At 46.3% G+C, this 18,965-nt stretch overlaps 1 protein-coding gene across 3 annotated transcripts in view; it reads left to right on the top strand.

Moving 5' to 3' along the window:
- Positions 1 to 18,965, top strand: part of IQSEC2 (IQ motif and Sec7 domain ArfGEF 2) — a 248,444-nt gene that overhangs the window by 98,270 nt on the left and 131,209 nt on the right. For all 3 annotated transcript variants that reach the window (XM_069748265.1, XM_069748263.1, XM_069748271.1), the window contains exon 3: positions 16,845 to 16,874. In XM_069748265.1, coding sequence (XP_069604366.1) covers positions 16,845 to 16,874 — 30 coding nt within the window. The remainder of the gene's footprint in view (positions 1 to 16,844; positions 16,875 to 18,965) is intronic.

Here is an 18,965-nt window from a genome sequence, read left to right as displayed (position 1 = left end):
GCTCCTGGATGGTGTCCTCCCCAACGCGCGTTTCGGCTCTTTTGCCTTCGTCAGGGGGTCCTATGACATCAGTAGTCCGACCCACCCATTCTTGGTACGCCGACGGAGGCTTCTGCTTCTTCTGCAGTCCTGAGATATCTGTATTCCTGCCCACCAAATCTTGGTATGCCACCGGAGGCGCCGTCGTCTTCTGCAGTCCTGTGATATCAGTAGTCCGACCCACCCATTCTTGGTACGCCGACGGAGGCTTCTGCTTCTGCAGTCCTGTGATATTCGTATTCCTGCCCACCAATTCTTGGTACGCCCCTGGAGGCTCTGGCTTCTTCTGCAGTCCTGTGTTATCAGTAGTCCGGCCAGCCCATTCTTGGTACGCCGCCGGAGGCGCTGGCTTCTTTTGCAGTCCTTTGATATCAGTAGTCCGGCCAGCCCATTCCTGGTACGCCGCCGGAGGCACTCTGCAGTCCTGTGTTATCAGTAGGCCGGCCGGCCCATTCTTGGTACGCCGCCAGAGGCACCGGCTGCTTCTGCAGTCCTTTGATATCAGTAGTCCGGCCCATAGATTTGCTTCACGCAGTCATTGATTTAATTGAGGGAAGTGTCCTTTCAAGGTCCCTAACGATTTCATCACGGAGATCACATCACAATGCGCTGTAATATTTCAGGTTTTATTTCCTACCATTAAGCTTTTTGGAGAACTTCCAACTTTTCCCACAAGTAACGCTGACCTGAAATTTGCAAAACAGATTTTCCTGTTTACTGCGAAAACGAACAAAAGTTAAATGAGGTTTGCATAGTTTGACATTGATAGAACTGTCAATGATTAGTTTCCATTCCTTAGCGGGAATATGTCAGCAGGTTTTTGTAATGTAATCTGAGAGCAGTGGATGTAGGGACAGACACCATGATTCCAGCGATGTTTCACTTGCTGGGCTGCTTGCCGTCATTTGATACTATTAGTTTTCTCTGCTACAGATCTAGCAGAGCTCAGAATGCTCAGCCTTGTATAACCCCGTCCACACCCCTGATAGCAGCTCTGGGTGCACTGTACATTGACCACTGCTAATCAGTGGTGGGGGCGAAGTTACACCGAGGACTAGGAGGCACGAGGCACCTAGTCCTATAATGATATTCTCCTACTGCTAAAACACTGATTTTTATTGAAGCATTAACACAAAGCCTAGTAAGTGACACATCGCTGGAATCGGGGTATCTGCCCCTACATCATGATGCTAACAGATTCCCTTCAAGCTGTAAGTCCTTTACCTTTAGAGGTATTTTTGTATATCCTATACCATAACATTATGATCCTGCTTAGTGTCTCCGGGTTGGAATCCTCAGTGAAGGTGCTGCAGTGCTTAGAGGGACTGTCCTCTTTTGAAACACTTTATCCCATAGGCTCAGTTTCTTTATACTAACAAACTGGGCTTTACTTGCCCTAGTCTCCGCTGCTGCCCCAGTTTTTATTATCTGGCCTGCAGTGGTGAGATCATGTTGAGAGCACTGCAGCCAATCACTGAACTCTGTGGCTTGTGCTGCCTACAGCAGCTGATCGGTCGTTTGGCCGGCAGCTCTCTCCCGACTTGCCCATACCCTGGAACGCTCGGCTCGGCCAACCACTCCTGAGAGCCTCTGCCAGAAATCTCTTGCCAGTGGCTTCTCTCTTGAAAAACTACATTGGTTGGAAATCCGTCTTACCGGAGTTTTCTCTCTGCCCGACATCGTGACGGGGGGGCTCCTACATACACATTAGACTTTAGTCCGATTCCTCATACTGGATTTATGGAGTCATCGTAGGAGTCTTCGTTACTACTTCTGACCATCTAGATTCGTGGTCTCCAACCTGTTGCTCTTCTGCTAAGAAACTACAACTCCCAACATGTCTTGACAACCCCATGCTGGGAATTGTAGTTTCACAACAGGAAGAGTCACATAAAAGGGTGTCTGTCAACAGCGTGACTGTTCAAACCAAGCATGGACGCTCAGTGCACCCTCCCACCTATTTATCTATCTCTTCTCTTTTCTGGCTCTAGGAAGCCAGACCTGTCAATCAAATTAGAAGGGGATGGAGATGGAGGCAATGCAAGTGAGTGGGAAAGTGTGTTAAATGTTTTGGCCATGCCATGGTGCACCGACACCAAGCCGCTGTGCGTGGTTTGAGCAGTCAGTCGAACGTTATTGGACAAAAACTTTCTGGCAGTTTTAGTTCTGGTCTTTTTGGGTTGGTAATTTTCTGCTGTGGATTTTGCTGTGAAATGTTATCTCTGTATTGTAAGTGGTGAAAATCCACAGCATTTGTGCAACACAGCGAGCATGCTGTGCGAAATGTCCGCAGCCCGCGGATGAGATTTGTGGAAACTTATGTAATTCCGCTTTTGAATTTTACCTGCGCGAATCTGCGCTGTGTGAATTCTGCCTTGTTGTAACCGCCGCGGTCTTCTCTGTTGCTTTCTCTCTGTCTTCGTCCCCCTCTCCTCCGACATTAATTAATGTGCATATTTCATGGCTCCGTGAGCTGTAGTTTTACATCATGATCTGCAGGCAGCCTGCGAGGCTTTGGGGATTGCACGGTGCCTACGAGCCGGGATGTGCAATTTCCGGAGCCTGCAGCCTTGTTGTTTCCATCTTTTGCTTTGTGTCCTTTCTCCCGCACAAATTTTTTTTTTTTTCCACATCCTTTACAATCTCACAAGCCACGTGGCCGTCCATGTGAACACTCAGATGACCTCATGCGCTGGGTTTCCTGCTATACAGTAACGCTGGCGCTTTTATCGGGGTTGGGAACATGTTGTTAGCAGACGTGAGCTCATTTCTGCACAAATGCACTTTTTATTTTTATTACCCTAAATGGATGCATGTGCAGGTCTAGTAATAAATAAATAAAAAATGCAAACGTCACGGTTTGTGGATGACCATCGCATTTCGCACTTGCAGTTTTTGCCCAAATTCTGTGCTAGTTATATTTCTCCAGGTGCCTTTATAGTGTTTAGCTTTCTTCACAGTTCCAAATCCCCTACATAATCGTAGGGGTAAAAGGTAACATTCTAGCTGCCTGCAGCCACCACTAGAGGGAGCTCACCGCATATGATTTACCATTGCCAGAATGCATTAAATTGAATCTGTCAGCGGGATTTTAACTGTTTATATTTGCATGTTGAGCTCTGAAACTACACTGTCATGCTGGGTGAATAATAAGTAAGTGCATTACAACGGGGAGAGGGAAGGGGGAGCCCAAGCACTAGGGAAGATGGGAGTGGAGACCCCCGAGGCAGATCTAAAGTCACCCTGTCTACCCTAAACATCCTTATATAGGTTCTGCACTTAATCCCTGTCTGATCCTAGCAATAGGCTCTACATAGGGAAGAGAAAGGGTGAGCACTAGTTAGTCCCCACTTAAACTAAAGATAGAGGGGGTGTTGGACGGGGGAAAACACTTGGCTTGAGAAGACAACCGACATGTCACGCCAGCAATCCTCCAAGGGTCCTCAGGGAAGACATTAACCGACTGCTAGAGCTTCCATCAAGACAGAGGCAAAAATTAGTGACCACCTGCACCATGCTGCAGCAATTGAATGTATTTAAACCTTCAGCACAGGTGTGTGATTAGCAGCCAGAAGGTGGAGGTAGCTGTTTGGTCCTAGAGGGAGAAGGATATCGCTCCACAACAGAGATGCAGAAATCAAGAAGGTGCTTGAGCTAAACGCGAAGATTTTCTACATCTGGATCCAGGATGGCTGTCACACCTGACGTACCCGTGACATCCACTCCAGCAATATTTTCACATGGCCGGTCCATTACTGATAATTGATATGCAAATGAAGCTGAAGAGCTATGATAGATCTGACACCTTTGTCACTCCAGCTCTATTCCCTGCCCAGCGTCGCTGCCGCCTTATGTTTCACTGATGGCTCCTTTGCCTGAAATCACACAGAATATGTGGCTGTCAGTCAAGTAGGAAGAGGCGGGGAATAGAGCTGGAGTGACAGAGGTTTCAGATCGATCAAAGCTCTTCAGCCTCGTTTGTATATTAATAAATAGGCTAATTTTTCATTAACAGAGGAACGGATTGGCCATATGAAGGAAAGGGCTGCAGATGTCTGTAATTGGTTTGGAGGGGTATAATTTTGCTTACAGATTCCCTTTAAGCTCCCTCTAGGGGTGACTGAAGGATTAGTAGTGGCACTGTGGCCTTGCGAAAATAGTGGCCATACACATTAATGCAGACCGCCTAATGAGTATGGCAAATGTTGGAGAAGGAATCAGCCCGGTCCTTTTATGTTACTATTGAGCATACGTGCATGCTCGGCCAAGCTGAGAGTGCATGTATTTAGTCGGCTGAATGACTAAGATGTATGGCCAACTGTAGACGAAAAATCTAGTTGGCGGGTTTCTTGCTTCTCAGCCCTTGTGCGACGGCGGTGTCCATTGTCGGGAACACTGGCTTCTGTTCTCGGGGGCCCGTATGCAGCCATTACATTGCCTCGAACGATCGGCAAGTGGGAGCCTCTTAGCGTCATTAGGTCTAAACATGTCTTTGTGTCCTATTCTTCTTACAGCCCCGACTAAAGAGCCTGGCGCCTCGCAACACCTAATAAAGTGGTGCGAAAATTGGCTTTCATTTGAGTCCGTCTCATCTAGGAATAAACGACAAAGATGTGGCTGTAAAATACCCCAGAAAACTAGCTGCATCAGAGCTAATGAACGCCAACATCGGGAGCAATATTCTTTAACCCTGCGTCATCCAATTCTCTATATCAGATGCTCCATATATGGGGAAATGATTAGCTCACTGCTTATTTAAGGCTGATGTTAAAGGGAACTTTTTAATACTTTCCTCCTCCCACCCACCCACCCCCAATTTAAAAAAAAATAAAATTTTGGCTTGTACAGCCTATTTTTCCCTATGTGGTCTGTGGTCATAAATCAGCTGAGAGCTCAGGAAAAGACAGAAGGGAGTCTCCTCAAAGCTCACTGACAGATTCTCAGTTAACCCATTCTGCAGCCAGCAATGGATGGTGCAACACCATTTACATCAGGTGATGTCACAGCTCCCCACCTCGGCCTGTACAGTGACTGATATCACCTCTATATACAGTAGATAACACAGGATCCACCATTCACAATAGATGTCACAGCTCACCTCCTTCTCCTGCACAATGACTGATAACACCTCTATATACAGTAGAGAACACATGATCCACCATTTACATCAGGTGATGTCACAGCTCACCTCTTCCTCCTGTACAATGACTGATATCACCTCTATATAAAGTAGATAACACGGGGTCCACCATTCACAATAGGTGATGTCACAGCTCACCTCCTCCTCCTGTACAATGACTGATAACACCTCTATATACAGTAGATAACACAGGATCCACCATACACAATAGGTGATATCACAGCTCACCTCCTCCTCCTGTACAATGACTGATAACACCTCTATATACAGTAGAGAACACAGGATCCACCATTCACAATAGGTGATGTCACAGCTTACCTCCTCCTCCTACTGTACAATGACTGATAACACCTCTATATACAGTAGATAACACAGGATCCACCATACACAATAGGTGATATCACAGCTCACCTCCTCCTCCTGTACAATGACTGATAACACCTCTATATACAGTAGAGAACACAGGATCCACCATTCACAATAGGTGATGTCACAGCTCGCCTCCTCCTCCTCCCTGAACAATGACCTCTGCACAGATCACAGACCATCTACCTGGTCAACATGTCAAGTAAGATTGCGGTCCCCGTAAAAATGTGAATAAAAAGGTTAAAAAAAAAAAAGATAATTGGTATGAATCGAGTTTTAACTATTAAAAATATAGGGGTGAGGTTTCCTTTAACATCCTATGGAATAATATGCAGCCAAGGGAGTCCAAAGGGAGACGCTAATGTAAAATCCTTGGAATAATAAGCCTGTAATATTATATTGCCTCGGTAGGTGCACAGGTGCTATAATGGGGTCAGTGTGGTGCTTTGTGATCCATCCCATAGAGGTAGGGCAGCTGAGGATCACCGGGCGCTGTGGTCCCAGGTAGGAGATAGTGCCTGGATGCTAAGGGTTAAGGCTTGTTCCCTAGCTGTTGATTTGGTAAGAATCCTCTGCTCCTTACAGATTTTCTGGAGTGCCAAGGAGTGAGTCACGGGCTCCAGCGTTTATTTATATCGTGCTGAGCATACCGCTGCCATTTCCTGACTTTCTGCCAGAGATGCACACAGAGCTCGCAGGCCCGTGCTGATCAGCGCAATAGATTTCTAGTTTCACAGTCCAATTCCCGGACCCTTAGGAGTGTCCTAATTTCCGGATAACGTAGCCATATACCTGTCCATCAATCCTCAATTTCTGACTTTTGTAATCAGTTCACCCTTGCCACAGTTGTAAATTTTAGCACCAAATTCAAAATATAACCCAGCCGTGAACCTGTGACCCTCGCTCTCGCATCATGAGAGGTCTCGTCTTTTGAAGAGATTGAAAGGCGCATTCAGATTTTCCGTTACAGCGGACATCCAAATTGCATGAGCCGTATTTGCTTCATTTAAAGGGAATCTGTCAGTAGGAACAACCCTCCTAAGCCGTCTATATGGACATGCAGGTCAAAGGAAGCTGAATAAAATGATACTTTGATGTCTTTGATCTGATGTTTTATTCCAGTGAAATCCACGTTTTTCTTAATATGTAAATGAGCTCATTCTCATGGAGATCTATGTCCCGCCCATAGAGCTTAACAGCTCATTTACAAAAAACGTGGATTTCTCTAGAAGTAGATATCGGATCTGGGATATCAAGGTATCATTTTATTTGGCTTCCTATTACCTGCATGCCCATACACACTACATTTGATCGTAGTGACCGATTTCCTTTTTAAAGGGGTTCAATAAAAAGCAAGCATGCTGATGTGAAAAGTTTCTACCTTTTTGTTTTGAAGGGTTTTTTTTTTTTTTTTTTCGCTTTAAACAATCCTTGCTTGTTGGAAATGTTTCTTCACAATAAATGTGTCCTCCTGCTGAGATCCCTAGTGATAATTCTCTGGGGAAAGCTAATGTTCTGTTTCCCTGAAGCGCCACCACTGTGTAAATCGAGCATTGTGTGGGGTCTATTAATACGAGTGAACTGCTCATTTACTACAGGACAGGCCCTCCATAGAGAGAGGCGCTGTTTCTAACCACTTTCTATTCTAAAATTTATAAAAACTTGATTTCTTCTCACCCAGTTGCTCTATGCTCATCCACCTGGGGCTCAGACACCGGCCTCACATCAAGGAAAATAGTAAAAATTGGAGTCCGACTCAACTGGACTAGATTTTCCTTTTCTTTATCTTTTTCAAAAGAAAATATGGTGCATACGAAAGAAAAATGTACATGGTTGACATGACCCAGTTGATGCGTTTCGACTGCACTAGGCAGTCTTACTCGTCATGACTCATGTTATGAGTAAGACTACCTAGTGCAGTCGAAACGCGTCGACCATGTACGGTACATTTTTCTTTCGTATGCACCATATTTTCTTTTGAAAAAGATAAAGAAAAGGAAAATCTAGTCCAGTTGAGCCGGACTCCAATTTTTTCCACTCTCTATCCTGGCTAAGAGAAGAGGATCCTGGACTGGAGATTCCCCCCCTGTTAACTCAGATTCACAGTCCAAATATATAGACATGGGTGTTACAAAATGGACAGTTGCTGTAGAAGCAAATGTTGAAGCTACCATCAGCTTTCGTGACCCTTGAGCTGTAAAACGGGTAATTAGTAGCAGACCCAATCGGTTGTAGCACATAATTATAGTCTTCAGCCACTCGGTGTCTACCGGACGGCGTGGGACCTGACAACGGCGACGTCTGTAGGCATCGTTGCAGTAAGAATGAATTTGGGCTCCCTGATTTCTCTAGATTTAAGAACTTAGGCTATGTGCACACGTCACGATTTTCTGCTGAATTTTCCTGAACAAAACCGGACTTTTTCTGCAGGAAATCCGCATGCGTTTTTTTTCTGGAGCTTTCCCAATGCAATAAATAGCGGTAAAAACGTGAAAAATCCACAAAATTAATGAACATGCTGCGTTTTTTACCGCAATGCGTTTTTTTTATTTGCTGAAAAAAAAACACAACATATGCACAAACATTGCAGGACGCATGATAAATGATGGGATGCATATGTATGCGTTTTTTAAGCGTTTTTACAGCGAAAAAACGCAAAAAAAGAACGAAAAATCCTGAACGTGTTCTGTTTTTTTTTAGAGCAGCCTCTTGGTCTACAGCTGGGATCGAAGGAACGTCCGTTCCAAGCTGTAAATCCTTTTGACTGCTTTTGCCTGTGATCGTAACATGATCAAAGTGGATTCCTCTCTCTCTCTCTCTGGGTCACCAGGTTTCCACTGAACACGTGGAACCCTTTATGAAATCTTGCTAAAATCCTTCTTATTTTTGTATTGTGTTTGGGGTTGCGGAGTGCGGTTTATCAGGTTCATTCTTTAAGTGTTTTTGCTGCAGTTTTTTCCCATTGAGATCAAAATTGCTTGGCACAAAAAAGATACATTAAAAAAACATCAAAAACACTTACTGTAAAAAACAAAAAAACCCTTGTGATTTCCACTTTAGATTTTAGGCCATACCTTGCATTTTTCCTGCAGGAAAAAAGCTCATAACAGGTGTCTGTGAACATATGTACCACCCTAACGGCAGCCTGTGTTACTCAGTATAGTCTTAAAACATAATCTATTATTATTATTATTTATTATAGCGCCATTTATTCCATGGCGCTTTACATGTGAATAATCTATAATATAAAATAATCATGAAAGTATCCTGTAAAAGAATCCTAGCATGTAATAATGTAAAATGTATTTTTTTTTTTTTTTTTAATATATGGTAAAATAAGAATAGAAAATAATCCAAAATTCCAGTAAATAATATAAATAAGTTATTTGTTTTGTGTGTTTACATAAAACGAAGCAAAAAATTACTCAAACGGAACAAAATTTCAATATCTCTCATAAAAAATAATTTAAAAAAATTGTTAAAATCACTGAAATGGCAAGTGGCAAAAGCTACAAAAATGGCTCCCACTTTTGTAAGATGCCCAGATATTGAACTCAAGACTTCACAACGAAAAGTAGAAAATCCAAAGAAGTTGGACTAATTGGATCCTATCCATTCAATGAGTTTCCAGGATTGGAAAACATGGCCGCCTTTTCCGTCTATTGAGTTATAGTGAATGAAACTGAGCTGCAATACTCAACACAACCAGTAGTCATGGGTGGCGCTATTTTTGGATGAATAGTTAGGTTGATTGAGTTTGGTGCGTCATCGTTTTTATTATTTATGATTCCAGGGTATGTATTGTGTCACTGGCTTGATGGGTCGGGGTGTCGGTGATGTGACCTGCGTTCCTCTGCTCGCGTGCCTCTCTTTATTTCAGGTGTACTCCGCACAGATGCTCGCACTGCCGGGGTGCTGCCGTAACTGGCAAACTTTACTGAACATTGTCTTGTTCCATCCGTTTTACCTGCACCCCGCCTGTTGGTAGCAGATGGCCGGGGCACGAGGCGCGCGGGCAGCTTGTGGTCTGATCCTGCAGCCTGCCTGCAACCTGGCAAGATGGACATCTGCTAGGCAGATCTGTGCCAGCGTGTCTGCCCTAAAGCTTGGGACCTTGCCACCGGCCAGAAGTACAATTCCTTCAGGAAAGTTGCACGGATCTCCCGTGTGTTACATAATGGAGCCATCAATTTCTAATTACCGTCCTTCATGTTACACTTTTGGCACACCGGGCCTCCGAGGAACTGTGGCTCCTCTCGCAGTATTTAAAGATGATGAGACTGTGCCGGGAAAGAAATAGACCTGTAGAATAATCTGCGGAGAAAAGAGCAAAAAAATGGCTCAACTTTATAAAACTAGTTAGAAAGTGAGAGCACAGAATTTTTGTTGGAGACCTGGTGGCTCTAAATTAGGGGGGTAAAAATTGACTTTTTGTGCAACTTCTGGATTGGCACATGTGCCTTTCTGATGTGTGAGCCCACAGACTGGAGAGGCAAATGATGTACTCTGGGGGCTCCTCACAGGGAAAAGATGAAAGGTGGTTGCCAGGTGTGGCCACAATGATCTGGGGACCCACCCTTGTGCCTCCTGGTTTCTGGGTGGGTCATGACAACCGTTATCTCAGACTTGTGTATGCAGATACAGAGGCCTACTAGATATGACGCACCCCAAGGTGCAAACGTTTGGTTTTCTCTTTAGTCTGGAGTATCACTTTAAGAGGTTTATATGATGAGAGAGGGTGGTACTTGATCTAGACTCCCCCCATAAGCAAGCGGGAAGAGCTGCTGCAAAGAAAGCCTCTCCCTCTGGAGGACGCTGTTGTCTGTCGATTCCTGTAGGGTGCTGCGTACAGGAAGGAATAGGAGGCAGGGGAACTCTGTGATTCCTGATTTAAATGGATGCCCCTTTGACCAATGTGGAAGAACCTGCCTTATGATAGAAGTGTTAGCGAGGGTCCGACTCCCAACGGTCCCCTCCTCCTCTCGTCCCCATTGTTGACACTGCAGCGTGTTTATAGTGGTGTACGAAGCTGAGATTCCAGGTACACTGCTACACCCGTTACTGAAAATATGGGTGTACTTTGCAAGCTATGAGTTGGGCTTTTCTTTCACGGGAGTGCCATGGTTCCATGAAATGGCTGAATGCCACAGGTGCTGAGTCAGTTGAGAGCCCCTCGCCTAAAATTGGTGGACTAACCTAAGAATTGGTGGCTGGAGGACTGTTGTCAAAAGTGGACAATCCTTTTAAGAATTGGGTTTTCTCAAACTTGAGTTAACCCCTAACTATAACTTACTGATTGCTGGGATCTGCTGAATGGGGGCTCTGTGAAATCCCGTGTGAGTGGAGCGGTGGTCATTTCTCCATTCAGTTTTAATGGGACCACCGGAGATAGCAGAGCGTTACGGCACTCGGGAAGGGGATAACTTCTGGCTACGCCGTTCTGATTTTAATTTTTAATTCATGCTGTAGATTTTGGCAGTCGCACGTAGCGGGTTTGTGCACCAAACTACTGCACACGGCGAGATGTGGGGGCTCTGGACCAAGAAATTATCTTGTAATTAAATAATTTCTCCTCCCCGTGAAGCAGAGTCTATTTGTGCTGATAATGTGCCGGGCGGTGTTTGCTGGGTTTGGCATGCCTTGTTATGAATGTCCTCTGTCCATGTATAATTACATTTTCTTCTTCATTTTTTTTTGAGCTTGACAAAAATATCCGCCTCCGAGAAAACAGAGCGCACAATTCTGCATTCTCCGCGCCTTGTTTCTGTCCTGGACACGCTGGCGGGTGCAGAAATAGATTTCATATCCTGGAGATTATCGGTGCTTTTTACGTTACAGGGAACGGATGGAAAACAGCTACACTACGTGCTGAAAGGGGAACCACGTCCGGGGGGCTTTCCTCAGCCTTAATAATGGGGGCTTTCCTCAGCCTTAATAATATGAACAGGAGCGACTCAATCATCAGGATTTGGCTGTTGTCAGTTTACATTCTCCTCCAGGTTAATCAAACTCTTTTAGGTAAAAAATAAAAGAATACAAAAAGTGAAGTAAAGCTAAAAAAGTACAAAATATGGAGAAAATTAGGCCCCATGTCTTTAAGCCTCGAATTCAGTCCCATAGCCCCCCCGTGTATAACATTGGCCTCATTGTCACCCAGTGTATAGCAGTCTGCCCCTTTCGATATATAACATCTGGCTCCATTGTCCCCCCCCATATATAACATCAGTCCCCATTGCCCCCTTGTGTATTGCATCCTGCACCCTTCGGTGTATAACATGCAGCCCCATTGCCCCCCTGGTGTATAACCTCCGATCTCCCACCATGCTGTCTGCCTTCACTAACGTGACAGAATGGCCGGTGGTGCAGAGCTCACTGATACCAGTGTGGTCCTGTATCCTGTAATAGGAGCCACCCGGGTAACAAGTCCGTTTGGGACTTATCTTCATCCTAAATCTTCCCCCATCACCTGTGAGTGATATTGTTGAGAAGAGAAAGCAACCGCAGCAACTCAGCCATGTGAAGACCCCGTAATGTTAGAGTGGGGGGCTGAGGAGCAGAGGGCAGAAAAGTCACCAACGCTCTGCTGACCCCATAACTGCAGAGTCCAAACCTCTTCTAGTATTACCATCCGCACAAACACTGCCCCCCGCCGGGAGCTTCATGGCCAGGTAGCTTCATACAGCCTTATATCGCCAAGCACAATGCCGAGCATCAGATGGAGTAGTGTTCTGTTCCCCATGACTGCGCCCAGTGCACAAGCTCCATACAGACAATGAGGGGGAGATTGGTGGAAGAACATGGCCGTCCGCACAGAGCCCGGACCTCAGCACCATATATCACCTATAATGGAGATTGTGATCCCGGCCTCCCCCGACTTCAGGGTCCGACCTCCCAACTCTTGTAGGAAATCTTCCCAGTACGTTTCTCTGTACCGTGTATATAAAAAGACAAAATCGCGATCACACTTGTGGTTATTGTGACCCATTATATTAGCAATGCTTTCTTTGTACTGATATATTTCAACATGTCTTAAAGTGCTTGACGCGGGGGAGGGGCAACTATACGATGTCCACACCCCCGAGTAGGACATATGGATGGGTTATCTTCATGCTCCGGCTGTGGCTCAGACAAGTCGCGCAACCAAAATAATTTGTCTTTATCTGCGACTTGGTTTTAGAGCTGTGACTTTAAGCGGGAAAAAAACCCCCTCTAAATCGCCAGCAAGTTACATGAAGGTCGCAGTCGTGTACGACCTTCAGTGAAGTGTTTGGCTAGTGACTGAAAAGTCTAACCCTTTTTAAAGCTTTGTGACTGTGCCGTCACAGCTCGACGCCGCCATCTCTGTGTAGCCTAAATGTCACTTTTTCGAAGTTGAGAAAACCTTTTATGATCTTTCTTTGGATTTTGTATTCTGGTATTGGGCCACTTTCACGCTGACGCCTTGTATTGTTTGGGCTAGTGTTGGCCGGGCTGTGCGGCCCAGCGGAGATACATCCTTCCTTCCTTCCTTCCTTCGCCCTGGCTGCTGGCATCCTGTGCCGCGGCCCCCTCCTCCTGTACTGAGCGCTGTAGTTATGAATATTTATGGCTGTTATCATGCTGCAGGAGTAGGAGTCGCTTGCCTGTCTTAACGCCCACACCTCTTCTCTGGGCACAGAGCTCTGCATGAATACATCTCTCTAGACTGCGCTTTACTCTAGTGATGCCCATCTCCTCACGCTCTTCTTTTGTCTCCATTCATGGTTGGGGAATCCAAGCTCCCCATAGATGACCCCGTCCCTATTCACATCTTTGCATGAGGAAAGGTCACATCTAAAATTTGGATAGGTAGCGGTGGTGGATAGTGCTATGGCAATATTCCCTGGAGATATTGGCAGGCAGAAAGGCTCGGGATGAGGGTAGGATGCGAAAGCGACCGCAACATTGTACGTCAGGATTTCTGGCTGATACTAGCGGTATGCCCTGGCTTATCCAGTAATGTGTACAACGCCCTGTAGTAACCATTCAGATCACACCCGTATGGCCGCACAGCGCCCTGTAGTAACCATTCAGATCACACCTGTATGGCCGCACAGCACCTGTAGTAACCATTCAGATCACACCCTTATGGCCGCACAGCGCCCTGTAGTAACCATTCAGATCACACCCTTATGGCCGCACAGCGCCTGTAGTAACCATTCAGATCACACCCTTATGGCCGCACAGCGCCCTGTAGTAGCCATTCAGATCACACCCGTATGGCCGCACAGCGCCCTGTAGTAACCATTTAGATCACACCCGTATGGCCGCACAGCGCCTGTAGTAACCATTCAGATCACACCCGTATGGCCGCACAGCGCCCTGTAGTAACCATTCAGATCACACCCGTATGGCCGCACAGCGCCTGTAGTAACCATTCAGATCACACCCGTATGGCCGCACAGCGCCCTGTAGTAACCATTTAGATCACACCCGTATGGCCGCACAGCGCCTGTAGTAACCATTCAGATCACACCCGTATGGCCGCACAGCGCCCTGTAGTAACCATTCAGATCACACCCGTATGGCCGCACAGCGCCTGTAGTAACCATTCAGATCACACCCGTATGGCCGCACAGCGCCCTGTAGTAACCATTCAGATCACCCATATGGCCGCACAACACCCTGTAGTAACCAATCATCACACCCGTATGGCCGCACAACACCCTGTAGTAACACCTGTATGGCCGCACAACGCCCTGTAGTAACCATTCAGATCACCCATATAGCCACACAACACCCTGTAGTAACCAATCATCACACCCATATGGCCGCACAACACCCTGTAGTAACACCTGTATGGCCGCACAACGCCCTGTAGTAACCATTCAGATCACACCCATATGGCCGCACAGAGCCCTGTAGTAACCATTCAGATCACACCCGTATGGCCGCACAGCTCCCTGTAGTAACCATTTAGATCACACCCGTATGGCCGCAGAGCTCCCTGTAGTAACCATTCAGATCACACCCGTATGGCCGCACAGCGCCTGTAGTAACCATTCAGATCACACCCGTATGGCCGCACAGCGCCCTGTAGTAACCATTTAGATCACACCCGTATGGCCGCACAGCGCCTGTAGTAACCATTCAGATCACACCCGTATGGCCGCACAGCGCCCTGTAGTAACCATTCAGATCACACCCGTATGGCCGCACAGCGCCTGTAGTAACCATTCAGATCACACCCGTATGGCCGCACAGCGCCCTGTAGTAACCATTCAGATCACCCATATGGCCGCACAACACCCTGTAGTAACCAATCATCACACCCGTATGGCCGCACAACACCCTGTAGTAACACCTGTATGGCCGCACAACGCCCTGTAGTAACCATTCAGATCACCCATATAGCCACACAACACCCTGTAGTAACCAATCATCACACCCATATGGCCGCACAACACCCTGTAGTAACACCTGTATGGCCGCACAACGCCCTGTAGTAACCATTCAGATCACACCCATATGGCCGCACAGAGCCCTGTAGTAACCATTCAGATCACACCCGTATGGCCGCACAGCTCCCTGTAGTAACCATTTAGATCACACCCGTATGGCCGCAGAGCTCCCTGTAGTAACCATTCAGATCACACCTGTATGGCCGCACAGCACCTGTAGTAACCATTCAGATCACACCCTTATGGCCGCACAGCGCCCTGTAGTAACCATTCAGATCACACCCTTATGGCCGCACAGCGCCCTGTAGTAACCATTCAGATCACACCCTTATGGCCGCACAGCGCCTGTGGTAACCATTCAGATCACACCCGTATGGCCGCACAGCGTCCTGTAGTAACCATTCAGATCACACCCGTATGGCCACACAACACCCTGTAGTAACCATTCAGATCACACCCGTATGGCCGCACAGCGCCTGTAGTAACCATTCAGATCACACCCGTATGGCTGCACAGCGCCCTGTAGTAACCAATCACACCCATATGGCCGCACAACACCCTGTAGTAACCAGTCAGATCACACCTGTATGGCCGCACAACACCCTTTAGTAACCATTCAGATCACACCCGTACGGCCACACAGCTCCCTGTAGTAACCATTCAGATCACACCCGTATGGCCGCACAGCGCCTGTAGTAACCACTCAGATCACACCCATGTTGCCGCCACTGCAGTGGCCAAAGTAGAAATATTGTCCATGAGTATTTGGCATGGACAATGGGCACATTCACGTGGCACTGCTTCTGTCTGTAGACGTTCTTCTTAAATTTTCTATTACATTTTCTTCAAGAACACTTTGACTAGTGGAGGGTGTGACCCCTGATTATAAAGGTGCCACCCGCTGTGCAGGGGTACTGTAGCGCGGTTCAGGGTCATCGATCGCCTGTTGAACGTCTGCTTTCAAGGGCAACATTCTACCCTAGAATCTGTAATATTACATGTCAGCAGTTCATATGAGTAAGTCAGGTTAACCAAAGCAGGCGCCTCTGATACCAAGGCTCTGTTCTCCTCTGTGCTGGGGTTCTGTCACTGGCTGCTTTGTGTACATTGTCAGCAAGCAGCCAATCAGTAGTGGGGGGCGGGGTTACACCCATCAGCTGGACTGCCTGGCACAGGACAGCTAGTCCTGCAGTGAAAAGAAACACTGTATTGAAACTACAGCTCTCAGCCATATAAGTGACTCATCCCTGGAATCGGGGTTTCTGCCCCGTCATTGTGATGCTATCAGATTATATAGCGGACAACCTGCTGATAATTTCCCTTTAAAGAGTTGCCAAACTTTTTTTTTTTTTCTTTGGTCCTGCACAAAGTTTCTGAAACATGGCAAAGCGCTTCATTGGGGGGAGTTATTTTCATTCCTAAAAAAACCCAAAACAAATGCATATAAGTGGCTCCCCCGCACCCGTCTATTTACCTGCCTATTGCAGCATTATTATTAGAAGGTACTCATGTGGAGGACAGATGATGGCAGTGATGGGTCAGCGCCTGTGTCGCTAATGTTGGGGATCAGCTGCTGCAGAAAATTATTGTGATCAGCGCAACACTCAGAGGAGGAGACCGGATCCAACCATCACTGCCATCAGCTGTGCTCCACATGGGTACGTCCTGGTATCAATGGCGGGCAAATGGGGAAGGCCAGGATTTGGAAGCCACGTGCATGTGTTTTTTTTTTTTTTTACAGGAATGAAGACAAATCCCCCAATAAAGGGATTTGCTCATATCCGAGAAGTGGACGGGTGCTCTTTACTGTACTGGCTATGGCGTCTGTGCCCGATATTTCTAGACTCTCATGTACTGATTCCTGGTTTTCTGTGTTTCAGGTCTGACGGCGAGAACTCCAGGACGGTGAGGTGAGTTTCCATTCCCTATAATTGGTGTGATTACCCATCCTATCCGTGCTGGGAGTGCAGTGATACTTGGTTTGGGCTGCGGTGTAAGATTTCTCCCCTCCCACAGCTCTCCATAGTCTGGCGCCTGATTCTTGCCCTCCGGTGGTTGGCGTGTAAGGGTCCTAGCGATGTGCGGCCGTCCCCTTGGGTTTAGATACCATTTTTCTTTGTATGTGTGGACACCCGCGTGCCAGGAAGTGTTGTCCTAAGGCGCTGCTGTAGCGTTTGCTCCGCTTCCACCAGTTTCCCGACGTAATGCCGCAATACTGTGCAGATTGCAATCTTTTGTTCGCACGTCATCTCACCGTTAAATCGGTCCTTTTCACCCGCTCGATTTAGACCAGACTTGTTAGTTTTGCAGCTATTTTCAGATGTTGCTCCGCGCCTTTTTTTTTTTTTCTACTACGAGAAAAAAAATTACTTGGAGACATTTCCAAAAATGGAACTATGATTTAAGGCAAATCTGTATTCCCAGCTCCATGCGCCCAAAAAGTATCAGATTAGGGATTTTGATTCATGTGGATCCTTTTTTTTTATGTGAAATGTATATTTTTCAAAATATTGGTGCTCCTTGCTTTTTTCCTGCTACAGAATACCAAAGCCCCATACCTAGCCAAAGATTTAAAGGGTTTATTTCCATCTTCAAAAACTGATATTTTTTAGATAGAGCTTGTAATTATAAGCCATTTTGTAATTTACTGCTTGTTAAAATTCTGTCGTTCTTGAGATATTAAGACTTTTGTTTAAAGCCCGTTTCCTTGGAGACCGACCACCTCTGCTAGACAACAGAACATGTGCAAGTGCTTTTTTTTATTAAGCTTGTGAGCACTGTTTTGAAGCTGGCCAGGATCGCTGGAGTGCACTGCTACCTCCTAATCATGGCCAGCCTCATCACAGTACTCTGCAAGCTAGACAGCAGCAGTGGTCGGTCTCCTAGGTAACGAGCTTTAAACAAGTGTTAATATCTGAAGAACGGTTGCAAATTTTAACAAGCGGTAAATTGCAAAAGTGCTTGTTTTTATATGTCCTATCTGACAATATCTATCACTGAAGATGAAGAATAACCCTTTAATTAACATGTTCACAGCTCCTATGGGAAGCATACTGGTTTATCAGTGAACTCAGGGTGGAGAAGGTAAGCATGACGCTCCCCCTTGTGGTGGCTGCAGGCAATCAGAGTTGCATCTTTTAGTTTTAGCTCTGGACAAGATTTCCCCTTGATCACATTCTTTTTACAATCACTCACTTGAGGGGGTGCTAGTTCGCATTAAAGAAAACCATCTGCTATGGAATCTCACAAGCAATGTACCATGGGGAAAACACATACAGACTGGTGCTCCATGACATAGAAATGTCTCTCTAGTGCCACCTAGAGGTAGCTACTCTGAGGACCTGACATATAGAAGAACCTAGATCTCTTCCAACAGGAGGAAACACTCTCAGTACACAACTTATACAGGTTCCTGCTCCTCAAAGGTGCAGAACATGGTACTGATCCGGGAAGGGCTGTCTGCACTTGGAGGAGACATCGGCTGAAAATCCTAGTCAGAGCTTTTCTATGGGTCACACATGGACTCAAAGCTGATCTGTCAACGCATTTCACAATCAGATCTGCATACATTGTTAAATAGATCTTAGACTTGATGATACCGGTATATTTACTTTGAAAGTCCACATCAGAATGGCTGATCAATCTTGATATTAAGATGCAACTTTAAAACTCGGCTATATTATGAAATCGTTCAGGAGTCAGTGTATTCAGTTTCCACTGACAGTGTGACTGACAGCTGAATCTTGTACTGAGCACTGTGAGGTCTCAGCAGGGATGAGGGACACTGAGAACCTTTAAATTGGGATAGGTGCTCAGATTCAGCGGCAGGGAGGAGGGACACTGAGGAGCTGTCGGGGTAGATGGGTGTAGAATCAGATGCAGTGGGTGGGAGGGACACAGGAGCTATCGGGATAGATCGATGGAGATTTGACAGCAGCAGGGAGGAGTGACACTAAGGAGCTATCGGGATAGATGGATTTTCCAGCAGCAGCTGGGAGGAG

The sequence above is a fragment of the Ranitomeya imitator genome, chromosome 2 (genome assembly GCF_032444005.1).
Source record: "Ranitomeya imitator isolate aRanImi1 chromosome 2, aRanImi1.pri, whole genome shotgun sequence".
Classification (NCBI taxonomy): domain Eukaryota; kingdom Metazoa; phylum Chordata; class Amphibia; order Anura; family Dendrobatidae; genus Ranitomeya; species Ranitomeya imitator.
The sequence above is the reverse complement of the archived record's forward strand: the minus strand, read 5'-3'. Positions and strand labels throughout refer to the sequence as shown.